Here is a 26,581-nt window from a genome sequence, read left to right on the forward strand (position 1 = left end):
AAACTCCCCAGCCAAGCATTAAAGACTTAAAATCTCTTCTTTCCCCAGGAATACTTCAGGAGAAAGTTTTCCCTGTTAAGACTTCTCTGTAATGGTTAATTCTTCCCTTGTTTGATATACCTCATCGTGATCCAACGCCGCAAATTTTACATATGGGATTAAAATAACTATAAATAAAGCTCCTCTATTCTGGTATTTTTGTCTCACATCTTTATTTCTTAATAAAATATTACAGGATAAAATTCGGGTCTAAGATTTACGTGTCAGTGTACTCTCCATGTCTCCTACAACTTGACTTTTTTCATTCAACATTGTTTTTGTGATCTGTCTACATTGTACTGATAGATTTGTTCATTTATTTTAAGTTCCCCGCGGCATATTAATTGTGCTGTGATTGCAGTTTACTGGAAAACGAAGGAGCATATTCCAGAAAGATCTTGTTGCTCCCCGTATGACAGGGAGGAAAACCTCTTGCCTGAAGAGCTTTCTTCCATCTTTGATTTGAAGGGTGGGGTGGAGTGGCTTTCAAGTGTGAGCACAGCTCTGAAGTAAAAAGCATCTGCTCAAGGCTAAGATAATGTGTGCTGACTGGGTGAGGGGACGAGGAGTGGTTTTAAAATACAGTTATGCTTAGAGCATATGCTCTTTAGGATGCCATTCCTCCCTCCCAGCAAGATCCTGTCACACTGGTGTTGATGGCTGTATTCTTCTGCTATGGAAGAAACAGAACTAGAGTAGACAAATGTCTCTTTGGCATTTGTCCGATACATAAAGACTTGGGTCTCAACATTCCCCTCTGGAGTTGGTGAACAGTTGTTGAACACCAACAGTGAAATAGGCACAGGAAATGCAGCTGCTTGCAATATCATTTCAGGATAAGCAGGAGCCTTGCTGAGTTTTTCTGTCTGTCTTTTATTAAAGGTCCACACACGTTCCTGTCGGGGAGGATCAAGTCCAGCACATGGAGCTCGTTCAGGATCTAGCACGAGAGTTTAACAAGAAGTATGGGGAGTTCTTCCCGGTGCCCAGGTCCATTCTAAGTAAGTAACAGACACATGACTGTTAGATCAGGCCCGGTTTCCAAGGCAGGATTGGATAATGGACTGAGGCTTGGAATTTCCTTGGGACAGACTTCAGGATTTGGAACTAGAATCACCATCTTTCTCTGTCCTGTGGGAATGGGCAGACCTCATTAGATTGTTGAATAGAATAGCCAAAAAAGTTTGAAAAGCATGGGAAAGACTAAAAATGAAAAATAATCAAATTCATTAAATTACATAATACATATATATATATACACACATACTTGGTAAATTATATAATACTTTATATTGGAAAGTATATGTGGGAAAGACTAAAAATGAAAAATAATCATTTTCATTATAAAGCACTATATAATTTACCAATTATATATATTTAATAAATTATATCATGTTATATTGAATAGATATTAACAAATTAATGTATTAACATTATTATATATTAATATAGTAACATATTTAATACTTTATAAGGAATTATACAGAATATATACATATATCCTTCCCTATTTTATGGATGGGGAAACTAAGGCTTGGCAAGGCTAATTTTGCATCCAAGTCATGTATCGAGCTAGTGACAAAGCTCTTCTGATTCCAAAGCCGTGGATCCTGCCTTCCCTATTCACAAGAAAATAAAACCATAAGAAAGAGAACTGCTGAATCATCAGCTAGATAAAACTAGAGGGAATTGATCATTCTTACACTCTCCTTTCTTAAATGCACATTGATGGAATGTATAATCCCCCCACTGGATCTGAAACCTCACCAGCTGCTGTGAGGCTATGCTAGTTTGGGAATCTTCTTGAGGAAAGAAGCTGTGCCTCTTTATCAACATTTTGGTAGTGATGTAGATTTGTGGCAGGGGCAGAGATCACTGAGCCCAAGCTCTGTCCATCTTTATTAAGCTGACAGCATTTTATAGAGTCTAACATGGACCCAGTATCAGTTCAGAAGCATGAGGCAGGTATAAATTTCTAAGCTATTCCCGTGGTTCACACAAACAAAAAACGGGCCTACCATGCATTGAAACCAAGTTTCCTTTAGCAATAAGTAATATTTTAATGTTTTTGCCTGTTATTAAATTTACCTATTTCAAATTGATATGTTTCTGCAATAGCCATAACATAGGCAATTATTAGTAACACTGGTTTATAAAGCCAGCTTAACATCTTGATTCTATCAGAGCAATAACCAAGTCACTCGTGTGTGTGTGTGTGTGTGTGTGTGTGTGTGTGTGTTGGTATATACTGATATTGATATAACTGTGGTAAAGAAATGAAAGGATTGCCATAGATTGTTAAAATGTATTGGGGGCAGGAAGGGCAGTGGTTATGGGCAGAGGGTGATTAACTAATAGGGATGAGCAGAGAGGAAAAGAGAGAAGGAGAGGAAAGAAATAGACCAGACTTTTTTAAAGGATATGCACAGCTAAAGCAGTATGATTGATACAATTTAATTTGTCTAAGATTATACATTTTATGTGTATATATACATTAAAAGATGCATGAAAATATGATCAAATGTTAACAGTTTTATTACATGTTTCAGGTGATCTTTATTTTCATGCTTATATAAATGGCTTGAATTTTTCACAATGGGTATTCGCTATTTTTATAATCAGATAAAAATAATAAGGTCATATGGTAAACAACAGGTGCAGGCAAGGATGAGGAGAAAAAGGAACTCTCGTGCACTGTTGGTGGGAATGTAAACTGGTGCAGCCACTGAGAAAAACGGGCTGGAGGGTCCTCAAAAAGTTAAAAATAGAACTACCCTATGATCCAGTAATTCCACTATTGGGTACTTACCCAAAGAAAATGAAAACACTGACTCAAAAATATATATGCGCCCCTATGTTTATTGCAGCATTATTTACAATAGCCAAGAAATGGAAGCAACGTTAAGTGTCCATCATTAGGTGATGGATAAGGGAGTTGTGGTATTTATACACATGCTCAGCCATATATGCTCAACCATAAAAGAGGATGAGATTGGGCGCCTGGGTGGCTCAGTTGGTTAAGCGACTGCCTTCGGCTCAGGTCATGATCTTGGAGTCCCGGGATCGAGTCCCACATCGGGCTCCCTGCTCAGCAGGGAGTCTGCTTCTCCCTCTGACCCTCCCCCCTCTCATGTGCTCTCTCTCTCTCTCTCTCTCATTCTCGTTCTCTCAAATAAATAAATAAATAAATAAATAAATAAATAAATAAATCTTAAAAAAAAAAGGATGAGATTGTGCCATTTGAGACAACATGGGTGGCTCTAGACGGTATAATGCTAAGTGAGGTGAGTCAGACTGAGAAAGACCAATACCGTATCTCCTGCATAAGCGGAATCTTAAAAAAAAAAAAAAGAATAAACAAAAAGCAGAATCAGACCTATAACTACAAAGAACAAACTGATGGTTGCCAGAGGGGAAGAGGGGGGATAGACAAGATGGGTGAAGGGGAGAGGAAAGTACAAGCTTCCAGTTACAAATGAATATGTCACAGGAATAAAAGGCACAGCATAAGGAATAGAGGCAGTTATGGTAATAGCGTTGTAGGTGACAGATGGTAGTGACACGTGTGGCGAACATAGCGTAATCTATAAATTTGTCAAATCACTGTGTTGTACACTGACATTGGGGTAACATGGTGTGTCAGCCCTACTCATTTATAATAATAATAATAAAGTCATTTGGTACCCTTGGCACTTTTTAAGATCTAGACACTGACATTCCTGGTGTGATGTTTTCTTGTTACTGTCTTCCGGTTTTGGTTTCGGTGTGCGGATGTTGGCGTTCCCTAGCATCCCTGAAGAAGGTGAAATCCCTCCGTGATCCTTCTGCCAAAATGTCCAAATCGGACCCTGATAAACTGGCCACGGTCAGGATAACAGACAGCCCGGAGGAGATCGTGCAGAAATTCCGCAAGGCTGTGACGGACTTCACGTCGGAGGTGACCTACGAGCCAGCGCGCCGCCCCGGGGTCTCCAACCTGGTGGCCATTCACGCGGCGGTGGCCGGCCTCCGCGTGGAGGAAGCGCTGCAGCTGAGCGCGGGCGTGGACACCGGTCGCTACAAGCTCCTGGTGGCCGATGCCGTGATTCAGAGGTTTGCTCCAATTAAGAGGGAGATTGAAAAACTGAAGACGGACAGGGGCCACTTAGAGAAGGTTCTCCAGGTGGGCTCAGCCAAAGCCAAAGAATTAGCCCGTCCCGTGTGCCAGGAGGTGAAGAAATTGGTGGGGTTTCTATAGGAAGCTTCCCTGCGTGGCAGAAAACCTGTTATGTCTTGTGGCCTGTGCACTCCTATTAATAAAGGCAGCTTTCCTCACAAATGAAAAATGATGGGGACACCTAATTTTGGTACACATGATTATTGGCTTCATTCGTCAATAAGAATTTGTAACTTTCAGGGGCGCCTGGGTGGCTCAGTGGATTGAGCATCTGCCTTCTGCTCAGGTCATGATCCCAGGGTCTTGGGATCAAGTCCCCCATCAGGCTCTCTGCTCAGTGGGGAGTCTGCTTCTCCCTCTCCATCTGCCTCTTCCCCCTGCTCATGTTCCCTCTCGCTCTCAAATAAATAAATAAAATCTTAAAAAAAAAAGAATTTGTAACTTTCAAATCGAGCGGTGTTCTAAAGCCCATCAGCAAAATGCTGTGGCCAAGAAAGAAAGAAGGCATAACTCTCTGAATCCTCAATTATTTGAGACACACGCCTTACTCTGAATTTAGGTACCCGAATGTGACTGAGGTGAGCAGTAATTTGGCAAATGAGGGTATCATTTGTCTCTCTCACTGGAGTACATCCTATTACAGGTGCTCACTTTATGTGTCCCAGCCCTTTTAAATGTTTTTGTTTTGTTTTGTTTTGAAGTAATCTCTACGCCTGACGTGGGGCTCAAACTCACCCCCCAAGAGTCGCATGCTCCACTGACTGAGCCAGCCAGGTGCCCCTCTGTCCCAACCCTTTTAAAAAGTAGTATGTAGATTCTTAGACTTACAGTCCTGGGGATGCCATTTGGACCAATTGGTATTGAGATCTTATATTAATAAGTTGATTATTAGAGTTCATTTGTTACTAAGATAGTACCTGCCTAAATGTATTTAAGCTGCTTAACTTGTTCCCAATGAAACCACACTGACTATCCCAGTAAATATTGTTGTGTCTTGTTTAATTCAGAAATACATGATACAATCTTCTGAGAAGGTTGCATTATTTCAACTTGATTGATTCACAAGAACCCAGGTTTCTGAATTCTGTTTGTAGTTAAGTACTTCTTTGCCTTTGCTTCTAGTTCAACATCACCAGCCCCCTGGGAACTATACCAGGGGGATTGCCATTTTACCCCCAAGGAAAGCCAGGCTCAGAGAGTGCATTAGCTTGTGCAGGATCACTCAGTAAGAAGCAAGTCCAAGATTAAAACCTTCACTCCTTAAAGAGTAGTGTTTTTTCCATCAGCACAGAACCATGAAAGGCATGATCTGTGGACTCCAGGCATTCTTATTTTGAAGGTGAATACTCGAAATATAAGACCTGAACTGTGGACACTGTTTAAATCAGTAACTCAACCAGTAGCCACCTGCTTTAAATCTGGATTCCGCCAACCTTGGTCATATTTGCTTCTCAGAATCCCCAAGGCAGGTCCAAAGTTCTGTCTCCTATGCTTAAGGCAGAGACACTTCAAAGTATATTCTGCCAGACTACCATAGTAGTGAGGCCTGACAGATCAGATTTTCCTGATGAGTGGAAGCTTCTCACTTCCCCTCTACCTCAGCCTCTCTGAGTAATAAGTCTCTCTGAGTCACTCTAAAACCTAGCTTCTCTGCACTTCCTGAATATGGAAATGACAGTCCTGGCTTACCACACCAGGACCTGTTAGCAAGCCTGATTTTGTAAGAGAAATTGCTTATAAGTTTTTTTGTCAGTGGGTACCATGATCACCTTTTATACATAAGGCACTAGTATGTTGGACAAAGAATTTTTTTAAAGATTCATTTATTTATTTATTTTGAAGAGAGAGAGAGCAGGGGAGAGGGAGAAGAGGGAGAGGGAGAAGGAGAGAATTTCAAGCAGTCTCCCTTCTGAGTGCAGAGCCTGACGCAGGGCTCCATCCCATGACCCTGAGATCATGACCTGAGCTGAAATCAAGAGTCCGATGCTTAACTCACTGAGCCACCCAAGTGCCCTGCAAAGAATTTTTGTTCATGTTTCTTAAGGGAAGGAAGTAGAGTAGTCCTTTTATCGGAACAGATATAAGTACACAAAACACTGCATCCCGGAATCCACCCCAGGTCCAAATCCTTTTTGGGATCTTTTCTTGGAATGTGGTAGCTATAGTCCTACAGCCTCTTTGGGCATATTTCCTCCAAGGTTCTCTTTTTTTTTTTCCTTTAAAAGAAACCAAAGTATGAATACTGGAAAATAACAAAATTAATGGATCTATCAAACCAATTGTTTGTATCTGTGTATTTTTTTTTTTAATCCGCTTGCCACACCTTTCATCCACAGAATGCAAGGTGCCATGGAAAGAATCTCTGAGGAGAAAAACTAAGGGACTTGTGATAACTTCCAAGGAGCAAAGCCCTCACAGGTGAGGGTGGGCTTGTGATCATTCTGCTCTGGTTACCTTTGCAAGTGACCTGAGGACTCATCAAATCCAAAATCCGCAGCCATGGCTGAGAGACGTGCCAATGATCTCAGGAAGTTGATAAATGAGCCAAGTTGAGAACCTAGACGTCTTTTCCCTCCTTTCCACCTACCATTTACAGGCCTCAGCAGAGTCTTTTCATCGAGATGAAGAATCGGAGAGACATCTAACTTGTGGCCCACCTCAAAAGGTGATTTTAATTGTCATTTCCCATATGTTTTGTAGAGAGTTGAAATGATGAAAGATATTTCACATGGCAGTAACAATGGGCAGGTAACTTGGTGTTCTGACAAACCCCATTTCAAACCCAGTTTGACAGACTGTCACTTAGAACACATGGGGGTATCTTGTCCTATGTAGGCACCTCATAAATGTTTCTCAAAATAGTGTCCAAAAATGGGCTAGAGGTTTCTCTTAAGGTGTGGGTTGCTTGTTTTTTTCAGAAACCTTAGAGATGCTGATCCTCAAACACTACATAACACTATTGAGTTGTCACATGTATCAGGCACCCTACCGAATGTCTTAGAACGGTGTTTCCCACATGTGGTTCCCTGCCCTGTGCATGAACACGACTGGGCAACTTCCCTGGCTCTACCCCAGACCTACTGAATCAGAAATGTGGGGGATGAACGCAGCAATCTGTGTTTTAACAACCTTCCGGGTGATTCTGATCATAATAAACTTCGAGAACCACTGCTTTATATGTATTCTCTCATTTAATTCTCAAAACCCAATCCTAGTATCAGTCTTGTATTACTAAGAATGAGACCGAGGCACGGGAGTGCTCAGTACGTGCTCACTAGCCTCAGGGACTAATGGCTAGCATGTTGGACAGTGTGGCTAGAGAATATTTCCATCATCACAGAAATGTCCATTGGACACTGCCGGGTGAAGACATTCAGCTTGGTGATTTTGCTTGTAGTAGCTCAAACACATACAGGTCAGATACTACTCAGCACTTGCTCTCTGCAGGGCACTTTGTGTGTTTATATGTGCTATCTCATTTCATATTTCTGTCAGGCTATAACATAGGAACGATTAGTGCTGCTCTTTCAAGTAAATAAAGATTCGGCCACTAGCATAAATTCACACATTGATTATTACTCTCTAGTATCTCCGAGTTAGGAACCCACTGATACCCCTTAACTGGTGTGCCCAAGGGAATGGTCTGCCCCTTCTTGACCAGTCTAGGTTCTTCTCTCGGCACTTGTGAGCCTCTCCTGTGTGTCCCGTGACCTTAGCCCTCGCTTCTCCCTCCCTGCCTCCCTTCCTCCTACCTGTGCTTCTTGCTTCAATGCTCCTGCAGTTATCCCCAAAAGTTCTTCATTTGCGCACATGGCACAGTCTAGTTGGCTTTCTCCTGCAACCTTTACTTTCCTCTAGTTCATGCGGTCAAGGGCTGTGTGCCTGTGTCACTAGTGAAAGGGGGTGACTGTGCCATGTGGTGGTTCTTGGTCTCTTTGTCTTTAACATGACAACTCTGGGGATGCCTGGGTGGCTCAGTCGGTTAAGCATCTTCCTTGGGCTCAGGTCATGATCCCAGAGTCCTGGGATCGAGTCCCTCATCGGGCTCCCTGCTCAGTGGGGAGCCTGCTTCTCCCTCTGCCTGCAGCTCCCCCTGCTTGTGCTCTCTCTCTCTCTCTCTCTCTCTGACAAATAAATAAATAAAATCTTTTTAAAAAATGACAACTCTGTTCTCATTGACTCTGTATTCTCCCTGTGTGATCAACATTCCCTTTTCACTGTCAACCAGAGGGGGTCTTTTGAAATCTCTTTGGCTGGGAAGAGACTATTCCTCCCTGAAATTGAGCTGAAAACAGAATGCCCCTCACTCTCATGTCATTTTTCCAAGTACCTCAATTGGCCGAATGACCCAGAGGCTTTACTGTTAATCATTTTAAGTTCTCAGATGTTCATTTCCAGTAATTCTGTTCCATTGGCTAGGCAGGGATTCTGTTCTTTCTCTAGGAAGGAAACCAGTTCAGCGGGCTGGTGACTTACCCTCAGATACGTAATTCAGCATTGTGACAAATGTCTGTGTAGGGCCTCCTTTGTGGAAGGTACGGGGAAAGACGATATGCCAGGAGGTTAGAGGAGGACACAGAGGTACTAGCTGGCAAAGGCTGAATGAGCATGGCAACAAAAGATCATCCAAGATGTTTAGGGAAGGAATAAAATAGATACATGATGGGAGAAAGGGCTTTCCAGTAAGAAACGAGGACACGGGGACATGAAAGCATTTAGGGAAGAGCCAATCCACACAGTATGTGGCAAAACGAGAATGGAAATACTAGTTGAAATTGTCAATATATGATTGTTATTTTTTTTTCCAAAAAAATAACTTCCTGGTAGTTCAGTGTGGATCAACCTGATCTATCCAATGAACAAGCATTTTGTCAAGCTCTTGTCTTACAGGTACCATCAAAACACCAAGAATTAGAAATGAGACACAGTCTCAAGAGATGTCTGTTGGAGATGCACATGGAAAGCCAGTGAGAGGTAGAATAGGAACTAGAAGCAAAGTCTTCTGGGTCTTGTACCTCTCTCCGATACATGTCATTGACTATGGCATTAGCTCTTGTTTATTTGAAATATGGCTTCTGAATGTCACACTCGCTTAGTGGCTCTGAAAGGAACAGAATATTTAGTATTTGAGATAGCCATGTTGGCTTTATGGAATGCAAATTCTTTTTTTTTTTATGCCCCCTCCCATCCCTACCCACACACACACATGGTAAACCAGGCTGACAGTCATCATTTCCTAAAGTTTCTGAAAAGCACATGATGTGACTTTAAATGACTCTATTTAGAATAAACTGATGTGATTTTACATAGTCACTGTCTTTTCATAGCCACCTTAATCCCTTTTTCATTTTTTATTATGTTATGTTAATCACCATACATTACATCATTAGTTTTTGATGAAGTGATCCATGATTCATTGTTTGTGCATAACACCCAGTGCTCCATGCAGAATGTGCCCTCTTTAATACCCATCACCAAGCTAACCCATCCCCCCACCCCCTCCCCTCTAGAACCCTCAGTTTGTTTTTCAGAGTCCATCGTCTCTCATGGTTCGTCTCCCCCTCCGATTTCCCCCCTTCATTCTTCCCCTCCTGCTATCTTCTTTTTTTTTTTTTTTTAACATATAATGTATTATTTGTTTCAGAGGTACAGGTCTGTGATTCAACAGTCTTGCACATTTCACAGCGCTCACCAGCCACCCCATCCCTCCCACCCCCCACCACTCCAGCAACCTTCAGTTTGTTTCCTGAGATTAAAAATTCCTCATATCAGTGAGGTCATATGATACATGTCTTTCTCTGATTGACTTATTTCGCTCAGCATAATACCCTCCAGTTCCATCCACTTAATCCCTTTTTCAAATAAGATTTTACAATACAGGCTTCCTGGAAAGGAAGCCACATCCCCTCTTTTATCTGTGAATGCAGGATGAAGAAGTACGTGTGCCTGGCATTTACCACCAGATTCACCCATGCTAGCCTGTCCACAGAGAATCTCACTGGGAGCAACTGTCAGTTCAAATAAATAGATTATCCAGAGAGTTCCCTCAGTTTGTAGCAGCCTTCCCACCCCCCCAAAAAAGAACTCCTATAATAATTTTTTTAAAGATTTTATTTATTCATTTGAGAGAGAGAGTGAGCGAGAGAGAACACAAGCCAGGGGTGGGGGGGCAGAGGGAGAAGCAGACTCCCCACTGAGCAGGGAGCCAGCTGTGGGGCTTGATCCCAGGACCCCAGGATCATGACCTGAGCCAAAGGCAGACACTTAACCGACTGAGCCACCCAGGCGCCCCTCCTATAATAATTTTTTAAAAAACCAAACATTGTGTGTCTGGTTCAGACATGACCACAGGAACCAGACCTGGGGAGAGGTGTTCCCATCTAGAGCCAGAGAACCAGTGAGCAAGAAGGGTGTTATTCCTTAGCAGGATTCCAGAAGAAAGGTCTTACACTAGAAGGAGAGATGAGGCCTCATGGGAATTCAGAGCCAGAAAATTTTTTTATGATGGATTCTCCTCCTGGGAATTAGATAGTGGACTTCCTGAAGTTGCTGGTTCTTGCGTTGTCCTTCCTGCATCAGCCACATCACTTCCATGCCATTCTCACGCCTTCTATAGCTTCATGTTCTTTTGAGGAAAGCACATTCTGATGCCCCTTTGATGTCCTGGCATGTGGACATGTCAAGGTCTACAGAAGAGTTTTTGTCTCTTGATCCATCTAAATCCCCACCTCCCATCCCCCACCCCCAGAAAACAATACGTGCAAATACACAAAAAACCCTTACTGTACTTGTGGTTCAGATTTTACATCACTTGCCATCAAGCTGCTGTGGCAGAGACTCCTCACCATGCCCCAGTATCTCGTCTCTCCTTCCTTTTTAGTGATGAAATCCTCTTCCTTAGTTTTAGCAAAGAACGTAGTGCCAGGGAGGGACCACATTTGCAAGCCTACCCTTCGGCAAGGGATGTTTCTGTGAATTTGTTCTAGCCAATGGGATATGGGCAAAAGTGGTATGTGATTTCCAAGACACATCCTTTTAAAGGAAGTTGCTTACACACACACACACAAACACACACACACACACACACACACACACACACACCCTTACTGGAACAGCCTGTTGGGCCCATTGATGGAAGCCACAAGAGAAAGATGGGGGCACTCAACCCCTCATCCTGGGTCCCCTGGACTCAGTAAGCAATGCTGTCTTTTTGCCCTGGATTGCCCTACTTAACTCGAGACTGTTCTGTGAAAAATAAACTTTTATTATATTTAAGCCACTTTATCTTGAGATCTCTTTGTTACAGTACCCTAGCTATTATCCCAACCAATACACAAATCTTACTAGACTCTTTGTCTGATGCCTTCCTTCCAGTTGGGTTATTTCAGTTCAATCCAACCAACATTTTGTGAGAACCTTCTATGTGGTGAGGCAGTGTTTTTCAAATTATAGGTCCCAGACCAGGGGCATCATCCTCACCTGGGGACTTGTTAGATATGGAAATTCACAAACAATACCCCAGACTTAGTGAATGGGAAACTCTGGGGAAGGGCTCAGCAGTTGGGTTTAACAAGCCCTTCAGGTGATCTGGATGAGTGTTAATGCTTTAGAGCCACTGTACTGGGGGATAAAAAAAAGGAATAAAAACGGGCCTCTGTCAAGGAATTTACATTTGAGGGAAAGGGTGCAAATAGATAATCAGTCATAAAAACATAATTATTGCCTTGGCTGTCTATTTTCCTGTCTGCTTCTCTTTTTCCATCAGATTAACTCAAAAGAATTTAGTTTAGATTGTTTTTGTTTGCAAATGTGATTGTTTATAGACAGCCTAAAAATTTAGGTCATGTGGGTCTATGCAAATCCTAAAAGGGGAAATAACTAAAGCTACATTTGTAATAGGATAAACAGATTTGATCATCAGTATTAGAATTGATGAGCATCTCCTGAAGCCAAGAAAGACAAATAAGCAGAGGGAGTTATTTTATACCGCGGGTAGTAAAAGTACAGTACTTATTACCCTATAAGGGATTATATGGCCTAGAAATAAAAACAGTTGAGCATGGATTAAAGTCATGGGTGAGAAAGTCATAAAATTACATTAAGCACAAGTTAGGCACATTCAAATTATTCTGAAAGTATCTGACATCAGTATCATAAAAGGTAAATATCGTCCTTGCTGTCACCACCCTTATCATCATAATCTTCAGTGTTCAGAATTCTAGGCTAGATGGGGCTAGACCAATGTGGTATCGGTGATGGGCTAGAAAGGAGAATGCCCGAGAATAAAGACTCCTGGACTTAATGTGTTTTGTATAAAACCTGTACAACCCTTCAAATTTAATGGGCGGTAAAGGTAGAGGAAATAAAGGAGACAATGGATGCAATTTGTAAAAGAATTTGTTATTTCAGATTAAAATCAGTTCGCCATTCTTCTTCTTAATAAGAGAAGAGACGATTCAGATCATTGAAATCTGTAGAAAATCTAAAAGCTGCATAAAATATTATTACTAAACACAGCAAACTGCTCTTATGCCTTTGGCATCAGAGCTAAACACTTTAGATAGTGCTAACATATTAAATAAGTGTTAGGGGCGCCTGGGTGGCTCAGTCAGTTAAGCGTCTGCCTTTGGCTCAGGTCATGATCCCAGGGTCCTGGGATAGAGCCCCACATCGAGCCCCACCTCAGGCTCCCTGATCATCTTGGAGTCTGCTTCTCCCTCTCTCTCTGCCTCTTGCTTGCTCGCTCTCTCTACCTCAAATAAATAAATACAGTGTTTTTAAAAAAATTTAAAATAACTGTTAGTACATCCCCAAACTGCCAAACTTAGGAATGCTAGACTCTTTGTGATGATGAAGATGTAGCAGTTAGTGTTGCTTTAAAGCTCTGCGCATCTTTAGAAGAAAGGGTTTAATTTCCCCACCCTACTGTTAGGAACAAAGTCATTTGCTGCTAAAAATCACTTTAGCCCTGGCTTACATGTTTTTAAAATCTTGCAGGGTCTTGAAACTATCGTCCAGTTTGGTAAGATACAACCAATTTCTTTCCTTTTTTCCCTCATTTTCCCTTTAAGGATATTTCATCCATCATCTTCCCCAAAATACTGTCAGTCAGGATTTCTATTCCAAATAATCTGGAATCAAAAGCATTCAACATTCTGGAGGCAAGTGAGCTTTTTATTGCATTTTTATTGGGAGCAAATTGAACTGTGTGGGCAGGCTAGAGAGGGACCCCTCTGTGAGGCTCCAGCATGCCCCACCATTGCACCCCAGCAAGGATTCATATTACAAGGATTACATCATTGTGATCTGCTTATGTTGGCTGACCAGGCCTAACAGGCCCCTGGGTGTTGCAGGCAGGTTAACTCCTGTCAATCTTCAAGAACCTTCCATGAGAGAGCTTATGTGGCCCCCAGAAGTCTTTCTTCTTGTGACTTTCTAATCTTTTCCTAATTTAACACACAGAGAAATATTTGGCAAAAAATAACCATGTTACATCTTCACGGACCCGTATAGAGCATAGGAATTGTTAAGTATTTCATGTGTACTTTGGCACTAATTAACCTATTTATTGCCCTTGAAATTTGCACCATAAATTACTATTCATTTATTATATGTATACGTGTTTGTAAGTGCCTTTGAGGGCATTGCAAATTCAAATGGCTTCACAAGACAGATAACTATGTGAATTCATTAAATAACTTCACAAATATTTATTCAGCACTTATTATGTGCCAGGCACTGCTAGACACCAGGGATACAGTGGTGAACAAAACAGACAAGGGCGCCTGTGTGGCTCAGTCATTAAACATCTGCCTTCAGCTCAGGATCGAGCCCCGCATCGGGCTCCCTGCTCAGCAGGAAGCCTGCTTCTCCCTCTCCCGCTCCCCCTGCTTGTGTTCCCTCTCTCGCTGTGTCTCTCTCTGTTGATAAATAAATAAATAAATAAATAAATAAATAAATAAATAAAATCTTTAAAAAAAAAGACAAAAATCCTTGCCCTCTTTGAATTGATATTGTAGTGGAGAGAGACAGACAATAAATGAACTAGGAAAGTAAATGGTTAGGCATAAGGTGATGAGTGATGTAGAAATACAAAGAAAATGGTATAGAGTGTGCTGTGAACTGAACTGTGGTTCCTCCCACCAGGAAGGTGGTTGGCTTTAGACGGGAGAGTGTTACCCTGGAAAACAAATGAAAAAGCTGTTTCCCAGAAAAGGACAAATCTGTGTCAAGTAAAGTGAAGGCTGAAAAGGACCATTGGATTTAGTGACGTGGGGGTCATTGGTGACCTTGATCAAAGCAGCTTGGGTGCATGGAAGGGTCAAAAGTTGAATACGTTTAAGAGGAAATGGGAAAAGGGAAATGAAAGACAGTGACCTTGACAACCCTTGCAGGAGTAATGCTGTAAAGAGAAGTAGAGAAATGGGACAGGAGTATAGTGATAGGAAATAAAGAGGGGGACGGAGAATTGCATGTTTGTATGCTGATGAGAATAATCCTGTAGAGAATGAAAATGTGGTGATGCAGGAGAGAGAGACAGAGAGAGAGGACAATTGCTGAAGGAAATGTTCTTGAGTAAGAAGGGATAGGATCCAGAGCACCTGGTGGCCAGGAAGAAAATCTTCAAGAAATGAAGGGGAGTGGTCTTGGGAGGCTGTAGGCTGATGGCCCAAGTTCCCAGGCCAGGGGTTTTAGGGAGGAATGAGGGATAATGATCTGGAAATAACAATGAGGAGCAAAGGGGACACGTCCTCCACCTCCAGGTGCCAGCATTATGTATAGGCTGGAGTACGAGATCCCCCACATTTCCAGCATCCCCTGGTAGCAGGCTTGGGCTGGGTAGTGACCATGGGTAGTGAGCAAGGTAGTTTTTCCTTGGTCTGCACTTTGGAAGATTACAGGGTGGGGAGGGCATGAGAAACATGCGGTTGGCCATTGGGTTATTATTTCTTAACCTATAGATGATCCATCATCAGTTAAGCCATCGGTAAACTTTTATAATTTCACTGTTTGGCCCTGCTAGTCTGATTCTTAGTCTAAAGCACTTGTTTTTATTGTTTTGTTTATTTTGTTTAGAGGGGTTAGGAAGGTGAGGGGCCTGGCAGCTAAATTAGTCTAATTCCTCTGAGACCTTTCTTTTCTTTTCTTTCTCTCCTTTTTTAGAGATGGGGAGAGAAAGGCAAGTGTGGGGTGGGGGAGACAGAGATGGAGAGAGAGAATCTTAAGCAGGCTCCATGCCCAGAGCAGAACCCTACACAGGGCTCGATCTCACAACAGTGAGATCATGACTTGAGCTGCTTCACTGACTGAGCCACCCAGGCACCCCTCCTCTGAGACTGTTTTACAATATCCCAGACACTTCCACATCGGGAGGCTTTCCTGGAACAAGCCCTCTCTCAAATAAAGAGACTCAGAATATCTGGGACTCTCCAGGCAGGCACACCCTCTCTAGGAATCTGCTCTGATTACCTGGGGCTGCTTTGTTCTGGAGCTCTGGAGCCCCTGGATGAAGGTGGGACTGACCCACGGTTGCTCCAGGGCACTGCATTGGTTGCTAAGTGTTCTGTCACAGGGACACCATTGAGGTGACATACTTTCTCTGGGCAAAGATGTTGCTTTGCACCTGACACTCCTAGTTTTTAGAGTTACTTCCTCGGTATGAGTAGCTTTGATTTCTAGACGTGTACCCATATTAGCTGGCTAAGAGGAAAAGAATACTGGAGTCAGTGATGATGCAGACTTTCATGTGGCTGGTAAGCTATTCTTAAAGACATTTCCAAAAGAGACATTCCAAAAATGTTTTGAACAAGCATTTGAATAAGATAGAGAATCCCAGGGTATCTTCTTTGAAGGACAACTCCAATTTGAATAAGTAAATTCTGGTGTTTGAAAACATCTATCAGCCCCATTGCTTTCTAGTCAGCTTTCCATCCTTTAATCCTTTTAAAAACATTTTAACTGATCAAAGGAAAGAGTCCTTAGTGACAGTTGCTCCTCACCATCATAACAGGCAGGATGTGTGGCTGAGATAGGAAATACTTCTGATTTGGTGGAGTTAGGATCAAACTCAACACTGTTCACTTTCTAATTTAGCCAACATCCAATTCAAGTATTTGAGACTTTTGAACATGCTAAGGCAGAAACATAGTAAGGAATCAAAGAAGGAGCTATTCATTATTAGGAAGGCCATCTGTGCCTTATGCTTTACATCTAGGTACAGGGTATTAATGAGATGACTCCTTAAGAAAGCAGAAAGTCTTTCTATTTGGAAAGCTGCAAGGAATGACCGACAATTTGACCTTGAGTGCCTACGTGTGCCATAGGGAAATTTTAAATGAAAAATACAAAAAGAGGTGGAAAACAGAAAGCTCCTTGAAAGTGGGTTTTACATCTTTTTTTATTACATAGTCTGACACAGCACATAAGCCTATGTGATACGTTGGCTCCCTTGGGAAATCCAATTGATTGGTACACCTTTTCCAAAAATATAACCTCCCTTGAGGATATATTAAGCGTGGCTCTTTCCCAGTTCCCTTTAGCCAGACAGCACACATTTACAGAAAAGTCTATCAAGGACGTACTTGGGGGGTACCTGGGTGGCTCAGATGGTTAAGCGTCTGCCTTTGGCTCAGGTCGTGATCCCAGGGTCCTGGGTCGAGCCCCACATAGGGCTCTTGGCTTAGCGGGAAACCTGCTTCTCCCTCTCCGTCTGTCTCTACCCTGGCTCATGCTCTCTCTCTCTCTGTATCTCTGTGCCTCAGATGAATAAATAAAATATTAAAAAAAAAAAAAAGGACATACTTGGAATAGGACCAAATCAACTAACGCCCAAGTGGATGGAACCTTTGGGACGACCTCATTAGTACCCACACAAACCCACTAACCAGTCATCACAGCTTACAATGGAGCAACTAAAAAAAAGTTATGGCTGGGGGATTGGAGGAAATAACACAGAAGAGTCATCTTCAGCTTAACTCATCCCCTTCTCTATGTTTCATAGCCTAATGTGGGAAGATAAGGGAGGAGAGGATGTTGGTTCTGGAGAGAACTGGGGCAGGAAGAGATCTGACCCGATTAAAGGAGAAATCTGAATAGAAACTTCAATACCCCTGGACTACTATATATTGATATATTGTCCCTCAGGATACCTGGCACTGCCCAAAGGGATGTCTGAACATTAAATTTCTCTTAACATTTTCCATCTTAAATAATTGAGTCTTCCTCCTTCACCTTACTCTACGATGATTGACCAATATACCCAGCAAGATGTAAGATGTTGTATGTAATCAAAGTATTAACTTTGAGTCTCTCATCTCCGTATGTTACAGTCTGGCAGACCAAAAAAAAAAAAAAAAGTAAACCCATTAACCATGGTCAGTCCCTGACAATCTAGCAAAATTGGTTTTGCTTTGTATGACACACTCAAGAAATGTGTCTTGGAGGAGTTTTTAACTGAATGTAGTTAAATATCTAATCCCTTTTGTTTTATACTTCTCAGTTTGTCCATTCATTCCACAAATACTTATTGAGTGCCTCCTGTTATGAGCAAGGCACTATGCTGGGCACAGAGAAAACCATGATAACGTATTAAGGATATTAACACTGATCAATAAAACCCCCTAAAAATGATTCACTGTGAAGCACTCTAAACAAATGATTTTTTTAAATGTGGTTCTTATCGGGGCACCTGGTGGCTCAGTCAGTTAAGCGCCTGCGGGTCAGGTTGTGATCCCGGGGTCCTGGGATCGAGCCCCCGCTTCTTGGCTCCCTGTGCAACAGGGAGCCTTCTTCTCCCTCTCCCTCTGCAGCTCCCCCTACTTGTGCTCTCTCTAGCGTGCGTTCTCCCTCCCTGTCTCATAAATAAATAAAAAATCTTTAAAAAAATAACTACAATTTGGTTATTATCTTCCCTTGCCCCTCCCGAGGTACCCTTTCAATCCTACTATAAAAGTACTGAAAATATTTGGGTGCAGTGAAGTACGAAAAAAAATAAGTTTGCGGTGTAAAAGAATAAATGAAATTGGCACTCCCTTCTGCTCTTAGAAACATGAGGACTTTGCCTGCTCTGGGGGTTCCTGTTCTTTTGGAAGCCCTCAGCTGGTCTTTAGCAGCAATGATGACATAAAGGAAAATTACATTCTGATGCAGAATTCAGCCCCTTCATCTTTCTCCTTTCTCTACAGCATGAAGCTAGGGGCCCATAGAGGATCTAATATCAAAAGGAAGAGGGTAATACCACTACATGGAGAAAAAAAAATAATTACCAAATTTCCTGAATAGTAAACAGCTTAAAAAAAGAAGAAGCTGAACCCTTTGATAGCTTGGCCCTGGGTCTGCCTGTGAATGCCTTAAGGATTATATCATCAGACTGACTCCAGCAGCCTGTGCTATTGTTTCAGAAAGAGAAAACAAGGAGGAAGGGGAGGGAGAAAAGGGGATGGGTAGGAGCAGTTCTGCCCCTCCAGGAGGGGAGAGTTTGATTTCCAAGGTGCAGTTATCAAATGTTAATGTAGTGAGGCTAGAAAGACAAATTGAACAATTTCTCAGCGTCTGTGGAAAGGAGGTTTCTCCAGGCCATTTCTCCTTTTCTTGGGGGATTAACGTAAACGTTTGGATTCAGTAACTTTTCTACCACAGATGACATTAGCTCAAAAAAGAGATAAAGCGACCTGAAGTTACCCAGAAAAGTTATTGCTGTAAACCATCACCTGGGGGCAGTCTTGTGACTGTTAAATTTCCTCGGCCTCGTTCTCGCACGGATTTCACTACTTTTTTTTCTCGATGGTCTCAGTTTCTTTATCTGAGGTTGAGGAGTGAGGGGAAAAAAGGGCAAAGGGGAAGGACGCTCAGGAACTAAGCCTCACGCCCTTCTCAGTCCCGCGGGAGGTGATAGCACGAGACTGTGCCGGAGGTTGTGAACAGTCACAAAGGTTTTCCTCTGGGTCTTTGAAATGGAAAGCCTCAGAAGCCGAGGAGGCGGCGGGGTGGGGGCCCGCAGACAGCGGGTCCTGGGATACTAACGACCTCGGCACGGATGGCAAGAGCCAGAGGCCCGGGATTCCCGAGATTCCGGGAATTTACGGAGACCCCCAACCCCGACCCGGACACACACACACACACACACACGTTCCCGCCTCCCTACCCCGAGACACACACACACACACACACACACACACACACACACACACACACACGTTCCCGCCTCCCTACCCCGACACACACACACACACACACACACACACACACACACACACACACACACACACGTTCCCGCCTCCCTACCCCGAGACGCCCTGGCTCCAGCCCACGACCTAGCGGGGACTAGCTAGCAAAGAGAGGAGGGGGGCGTGGACCCCGCCGGGTGCTCACTGGCCAACGTGGACACTCCGGCGGCGGCAGCCAGGCCTGCCCCTGTCTAGCGGCCGCCGCAAGCGTTACAATCCCTCGCTCACAAGCTAGTGCGCTCCTCGGTCCGCTCCGGAGGAGCTTCCCGGCCCGAGCCCCGTCACCCACAGCCCACCCCCAGGGCGCAGAGCTGGCCCAGGCCGCCCGCCTCCCTCCACGGCCGGCCGGGGACACGCGTTGCAGCGAGGCGGGATTGGGGCTCACTGGCCGCACCCTTGGCAGTCAGGGCGCGAGACTGTCCGAGCCCTGCGTGCTGTTTCCGACGGGGATCATGTCCTGGCATTAAGAGCTCCTAAGACCTTCCTGTGCTAGAGGCTAAAGTCGGTGCAAGGGAAGCGGACCGCAGCCTCCGCCGGAAGGCCGGCGGGAGCTTGGGGCCTAGACGGTTCTGTCCCTCGGCGTGCATGTGTTGGTGCAGCACAGGAAGCGGCTGAGCGCCCGTGCAGTCGGGCGTGCGAGCCGTGAGAGTGTAGAGCAAAACCTAAGAGCCCCGAGCCCGAAACAAAGCCAGATCCTCGCTCCACAAAACAGCGGCGGGGAGCCTGGGTTTATGAGGGAGGACTTCCTCAAGGCTTTACCTCTCCCACGGGCCCACCTTGCAGGCAGAAGAAGGGGGCACCCGCAAAAGTCAGGTAGAGGGGAAGCCTCCTGGAGGACCTGGCCTTCGCTTTAACCTGAAGCCGGCTCCGGAGGCCTCCTCGGGCCCAAGACCCCACGCCGGTTTGCGCGGCGCGAGGTGGGCGATCCGAGCCCCAGGGCACCGCCCGCAGGCTCCACGGATCTCAGGGCGCGGACCCATTTCTCCGGAAGTTGTGCCCAGAGGGGCAGGCCCTTAGTGGCAAGGAGGGCGAGGCCGTAGCTTTTCAAAATCTAAAAAAAAAAAAAAGTGAAAACTCAAGCTGGCTTTTTTCCACCCCTCCAAAAGACGTGCAAGAGGTATCTCTGGGTTAGGGTGAACAAGGCGCCTCAGTCCTCTTCATCTCGAGGCCCTAGAAATAAGGCGAAGGAGGCTTTTTGCCCCCTCGCCGGCTGCCGTAGCCGCCCTCGCGGCCCACCCACGTGGAGCATTAGCGCTGTGGGTTGCGTGGGAAAGAGCCTCTGCTCGGAAACCTCGCAAGGGGGCAGGGGGCGCCGGGGTCGAAGGCTCTTGGGTATCCCTGTGGGTGTGAAATCCGCGTATTCGGACGCAGAGCTGGCTTCCTAGAGGGCCCTCGGCCAGGCGCTCGGCCGCGCCGCTCCCGGCTCCCCCAACCTTTTCCTTTTTTGCCTCTTGCAGCCCCACCCGAGCTCCGCACGGCGCTTCCCGCCTGGGACAAAGGCAGGCGTAGCGGCCAGGTCTCCGTCTGAATATCGCGGACGTGCCCGAGTCGCACAAGGAGCTCCTGCGCTGCGCAGGGTGGGGACCGAGCCTGACCTAGAAGCCTCTGCTCTCCTCCGCGACGAGTGGAAAGCGCAGAGCTGCGAAGGGTGCGTTTGGCACCGTCCGCTTCCTGCGCTGGAGCGGCCGGCGGCCGGACTCCCTTTTCCAGCCGAGCTGCCTCGCCGGTGGGCGGCTGGGGTCCTCAAGCAGCCTCGCTGCCTCTCCCACCGGCCCGCACCACTTTGGGCCCTGCCGAAGAACCCGGGCCGGGGAGGGAAGCTCGCGGCCACCCTGGGTGGTAGCCGCCTGGCTTTGTAATTTAGAGATCCAACGCCGCAGGGGTGTGAGCGTCTCTCACCAGTACAGGTGCCGTGAAAATGACTGCGCGCGTTTAAGTCCAAGGCTACATTTCCAAAAACTAGTTGCAGAAATAAGAACGATGTTCAGAAAAGGAAAAGCCGTTTGCTTCACTTGTTTACGGTGAAAGTGAAAATGTTTGCAGCTTGATACAGCTGGATGATTTTCTCTGTTGTCTGCTTCACCTGATATAGCTAAGGCGAATGGGCAATTAGGGTCTCGTGAAGTTTACACTTCCTCTGAATCCGTACAAGGAAAGGGTCCCCGTTCGCAGTGCCCTCTCGTCACTGCCTTCGCGTTGAGAGAATTGTACCCGCCTCGGCCGTTGGCGTAGGGTGTGCTTGAGCGCAGCCACATCTGGACGAGTTCGGCTGACGTTCAACCCCCACCCCTGCCTTTGCCCCCCGTCGCTCCAGCGGCATTATTTTCCGTGGCATTTTGTGGTCGGCTTTTCTGTCTTTTGGGACGTTTTACCTTCCTCCCTACTCCTTTGTCACACCCTACCCTAGTTGACCAAAAACAAAGGAGGGGGCACTTCCAGACCGAATGCCCATATTAGTAGTACCTCTTTGCTTGGCCTAGATTGTAGAATTCGAAGTCACTGCCTGGGAATATGCTTGTACATGCAAATGCCTACCCCAAACCTGCTGAACCTTGTTCAGGCTCTCATACGTCTCAGAGGGTCTGAGCATTCAATACCAGGGAGTGCAGATTGGATTTTAACCGAAGCCACAGGCCATTGGTTCATTTGCTGCTTCAGGTCCAGGATAGGTCTCGCACTGATAAAGCAGATAAGTTAGTAAAGATGCATGAAAGTGATTGCAAACAACAACAACTAAGTGGTATTTTGAGCTTACTTGCAGAGTTTCTGAATTTGGAAAGTAGGAAAAACTCTTCTCCCGTTCTGCTTTTTTTGGTGGGTGTGATTACACTGTGTGCAAATGACATTGTATAGTAATGTTACAATGTATGTATTTGCACATGTGTTTGTGTGTGAGAGGGTGATATTGAAGTGCGCACCTATGGAAATTGCCCTAAACCTGTCTCTCCTTCTCTCTGGCATATACATTGAAAAGAAATTCTTTGGTTGCAGGCTTTATGACTCCCAACCTCCTTAGACTGCTCCTGGAAGGGGAACAGGCTTTAGGAATGGAAAGCATTATTTAAAAGGGATTTAGCACACTCTGCTTCTCAGCGTTTTCCCCTAAAGGTAGTAGGACTGGAAGTTGGAGCTCAAGGCTGTCCCTCCCCAACTTCCACAATGGCACAGGAGGAAAAGTGTGAACTCCTAGGGCTCCAGCAGACTCGTTACCACCTCTGGCAATGACCCAAAGTGTGTGTGTATCTGAGCCCCATCGCTCTGATGGTTCAGAGCTGCAAGTCTCACAAACCTGCCATGAAGCCAAATCAGATCTTGCTGGATGAATTGGTACTCAGACACATTTTTACAAAGGAGAGCTTAGTATAATGCCCTACACGTGGTAGACATTCAATAAATGATTATTTGTTGAGTGAATGAATGAACTCATGTCTATTTATTCTTTCCAAGGCAATTTTTAAACTAAATAAGCTTGCATATGTATATGTAACATCTATGTAACAAAGAATTGTGTGCCCAGAATATAGGGGAATTTTTGTATCTGTCCCTTTTTGCTTTCCAGCCTCCCCCCTCAGCAATCCCCTCCCCCAAATCCCTGCCTGAGGCACAGGTCTCTGCAACTAGTTGGTAAACTTATCCGTCCCCCACCAAAGGCTGTCAGTCAGCCAGTAAAAGCAAATGCATTGCTTTGGTCACGTCCTTACTTCCCTCACAGATCACACTCATGTTTCTATAAAGGTTCTTCGGCTAATTTCATCCTGCACACCCCCACATTCCTTTATACTCTCTATAGGTGGTGTAGTGCTTGGGTTTCACAGGCCTGGAAACAGGCAGGTCGCCTCTGTTAACAGACCCAGCCTCAGTCAGCATTTTCATAGAGTGGCCAAAGTTCCCAGGAAAGCTTTGGGTCTTAATATGGGAAAAGATTGCCAGTTCCGGGAAGGATAGAAGCCACGGTTCCCAATCTGGCTGAGACTAGTCTCGTGCTCTAGGTTTGTATTACAAAAATGTGCATTTAATCGCAATTCTGTGTGACTTAGAAATTGCAAACCTGGTGCTTCAGAGAAGAGAGTGCAGTGCCAGGAACTGTGAGCCCAGTGGGTCTCACTACTGCTATCCAGTAGACCCCAAGTCATCATTCCTCTAAGGGAGCAGGAAGATCCTCTTCTGTGCCCCAGCCAGCCTGCTGCCACCTAGAGGATGAGGTACCTTCTTCCTCCTGTTTCCTCCATACCCTTTCTGAAGATGAGCAAGCTGGAAGGAGCAGCCAAACCAGTGTCCGAGTCACCACAGGGCAGGAACCCAGCTAATTTCTGTTCTCTCTGAACAGAGTCGGCCTGAGTTTGAGAGACCCAGGAAAACGAGGGCAAAGACTCTTCCCTTTCGAAACCCTCTGCTCTCCCCTTCCTCACTTCTCATCTCTTCCCTCACAGTCCCTCTAGCATTTGGAAGTCCAGGAGGTCCAGGAGCGGAGCTGTCTCCAAAGGCTTTGCCTCCAGGGTTGCTGCCTGCTTCATCAGGGAGGAGAGTGGGGGCAGGGGCAAGAAGGGAGTATTTGAAAACTCCACTAAAGCCAAAGTGAAAAAAATAACAAAAACCACACAAACAAACAAAAAACCAGTGGCAGCTCTTTGGAAGACAACCTAGAATGTTTCAGACCGCACCGCCAGCCCCACAGGAAGGATAATATCTCCTCCTTAAATGAGATGAACAGTGATCAAGACTCAGGGGTTGGGGGAAAGGGGTCTCCCCTGCAAACAGACTGTGGAGGTGGAGGGGAGTGCAACTTGTGTCTAACTGGAACAGCTAGAAAAATGTCAAGCTGTGGTTGCCTCTGGAGCTGCCGGGTGGTGAGCAGGTTCCAGAAACAGGTCTGACCCAGAGCAGAGTTCTCCCAGTGAGGCTTTGGATTTGGGTCAGGACGCTTGTGGTCCTCTGTTTCCTCGCCTGTCTGCCCCACCCACATCAGAGGCTACAGGCCCAGAGGGGCTTTGCGATTTGCTAGCGCTTTACAGTTTATAAAGAATGAGAGCGGTGACAACCCAAAAGGCTAGTGTAGCTCAGGGACCTGGGCAGCTTGCCACCTGCTGCTTTCTTGAAGTTCTCCGGGGGCTGCTTTCTGAGTCGCCTTTAAAAAACGAAATCAAACCCAACTCAACAGTGTTGAATCAGCTGCTCGCTCTACCTGGCCCGCCCCCGATGGGATCTACAGCCGCGATCGCTAATGGTCACCAAGGGACAAATTAAAGAATTTGAAAATGCTGAGCTTGAGAAGCCAAATTCCTTACACTATCTGGGGTCGTTAATCACCTAGCAGAAACCAGCTCAGCAAGCAGGAAAAGTGGCTGGAGGGACAGAAAGACAGTGTAGGTCTGTGCACTGGTGTTTGAGGGTCTCAGGTGGAAGGATTCCAAATTAGTCGTGCACACGTGTCCGATGTGCTTGGAATCCGTGCCACAGTTGACGGTCCCCAGGAACCGTAAAGCCCGTTTCGGCTGCTTTAATCGCCCTGATTTTACAAATAAATGTGAGTTTGGTGATCAAGAGACTTGTGCAAGGTTAGTTCGCGACTCGGTGGCCCAGGGAGTCGGGTCCATGCCCACACGCATCTACTTCCCAAGAAAGGGCAGCCGGTTTTTTTTACCCCATGCAGTGAGAAGAACTGGGGATTGGCGTTCAGAGAGTCCCGGGACCTCCTGGGAATCCACCTCTGAGGGCGTGGTGGGGTTAAGGGTAGTGCACGTACCCGGAAGGCTCGTGCCTTGCCGAGACAGGAAGGCAATGTCTGGGGGTGGAGGGGTGTAACTTCTGTGCAGACAAGGAAGGGGGAGCTTCACCACTCGCCACCATCTAGGGTGGGGAATCTCTGCAAATTCAACATCCGGGAAGCCTGGCGCTTGGGCTCGGTAGTCTGGCACCAGGTCTCCCGAGGAACTAGCACTCTCCCAGGAGCCAGCCCCTTGCCCATCCGGAACCCAGGAGCCCAGGCCTGGACACCCCCTCCTCCTGGGGCCTCGACGCCCGCAGCGCAGCTCCCAGACAGAGGCGCCGGGAAGCACAGGCGCTGCGCTCTTCCCTCCTCGCGGTGCCCTGGCGGTTGAGGACTTCCGGTGGTCCCACTCCCCGGCGGGCAGGCTGCGGGCACCGGGCTCCTCCAGGGCCTGCCCGGGCCGGCTCTTCCACTCGATCCCCCAGTTAGCCGCTCTTCTAAGTACCTCCAGAGCTATAGAGACAATTTGTTCAGTGAAGCCCCTAAGACAATGGAAAGTTACGAGGTTTCCTGGATGTTGTGTTCGGGAGGCGGGGCCGGGACCCGCTGACGGCGGTTTCCCCAGCCCCGTTCCCCCACCCCGACACACACACCCCCCGCCCTGCCCCCTCAGCCACCGGGCAGCAGAAGGAGGCGGCCAGCCTTCTCCTGCCCTTCGGCCGGACGACGCACGGCTGCCACGCCCGCCACCTCTGCACCTGCCCGGCTGAGGTGAGATGCCCGGCGCGCGCGTTGAGGGCGGTGCGCACAGGCCCGCGCCCAGCTGCCCGAGCGGCCGCGGCGACGTCCTCAAGTGACGGGCGGGAGAAGGGAGTGCGAGGCAGGGGGACTCACCCCTCAGGGAGTGGGAAGAATAAGAATTTTTAGGCGACCCGGGTGAAAGGTCCTACGTACTTTTGCCTCACAATAACTTCGGAGCAGTCAACGAAGTTTTAGGGACCTTGGTTCTCTTATCTAGAATCGAGAATAACAACATCATGCTGTCCCCACGCCCCAGGGGAGTGACAGCTCTCTGGTCCGAGATGCAGTCCCCAAGGCGGCTGGGGAGAAGCAGAACCCAGGGCAGGAAAAAAAGCAGGCGCGCTCTCCGTGGTTTTAACCCATCCTGCTCTGGCAGGAAAATCTGAAATTTAAAACATCAGGAACGGCCACTCAGGGATAACGCAGATCAAGTACAATCGAGGTGCTATTGCGCACTTGGTCTTTCCAGGAAAGGAAAGACCGCCGCGGTTTGGGAGCAGCCGAGTCTCCCCGCTTGCCCCCGGGCCGGCCCCGAAGGGCGCAGGGAGCCCAGTGGGGACGTGGCGGTCCTCCTACGCGCCTTGCTCGGGCGGTGGGGTCAGCAGACGCGCGCGAAAAAGCCCTCATCTCTGCCGCCTGGCTCCGCGATAACCT

At 46.2% G+C, this 26,581-nt stretch overlaps 1 protein-coding gene across 3 annotated transcripts in view; it reads left to right on the top strand.

Moving 5' to 3' along the window:
• Nucleotides 1-5,177, top strand: part of WARS2 (tryptophanyl tRNA synthetase 2, mitochondrial) — a 99,788-nt gene extending 94,611 nt beyond the window's left edge. For all 3 annotated transcript variants that reach the window (XM_028102090.2, XM_028102091.2, XM_088022315.1), the window contains 2 exons: nt 922-1,040; nt 3,828-5,177. In XM_028102090.2, coding sequence (XP_027957891.1) covers nt 922-1,040; nt 3,828-4,276 — 568 coding nt within the window. In that variant the 3' untranslated portion in view covers nt 4,277-5,177. The remainder of the gene's footprint in view (nt 1-921; nt 1,041-3,827) is intronic.
• The last annotated feature ends 21,404 nt before the right edge of the window (nt 5,178-26,581 follow it).

This window comes from Eumetopias jubatus, unplaced genomic scaffold, assembly GCF_037043125.1.
Source record: "Eumetopias jubatus isolate StellerSeaLion01/CBP00866 unplaced genomic scaffold, mEumJub1_p1.0 scaffold_4, whole genome shotgun sequence".
In the NCBI taxonomy this organism is placed as follows: Eukaryota; Metazoa; Chordata; class Mammalia; order Carnivora; family Otariidae; genus Eumetopias; species Eumetopias jubatus.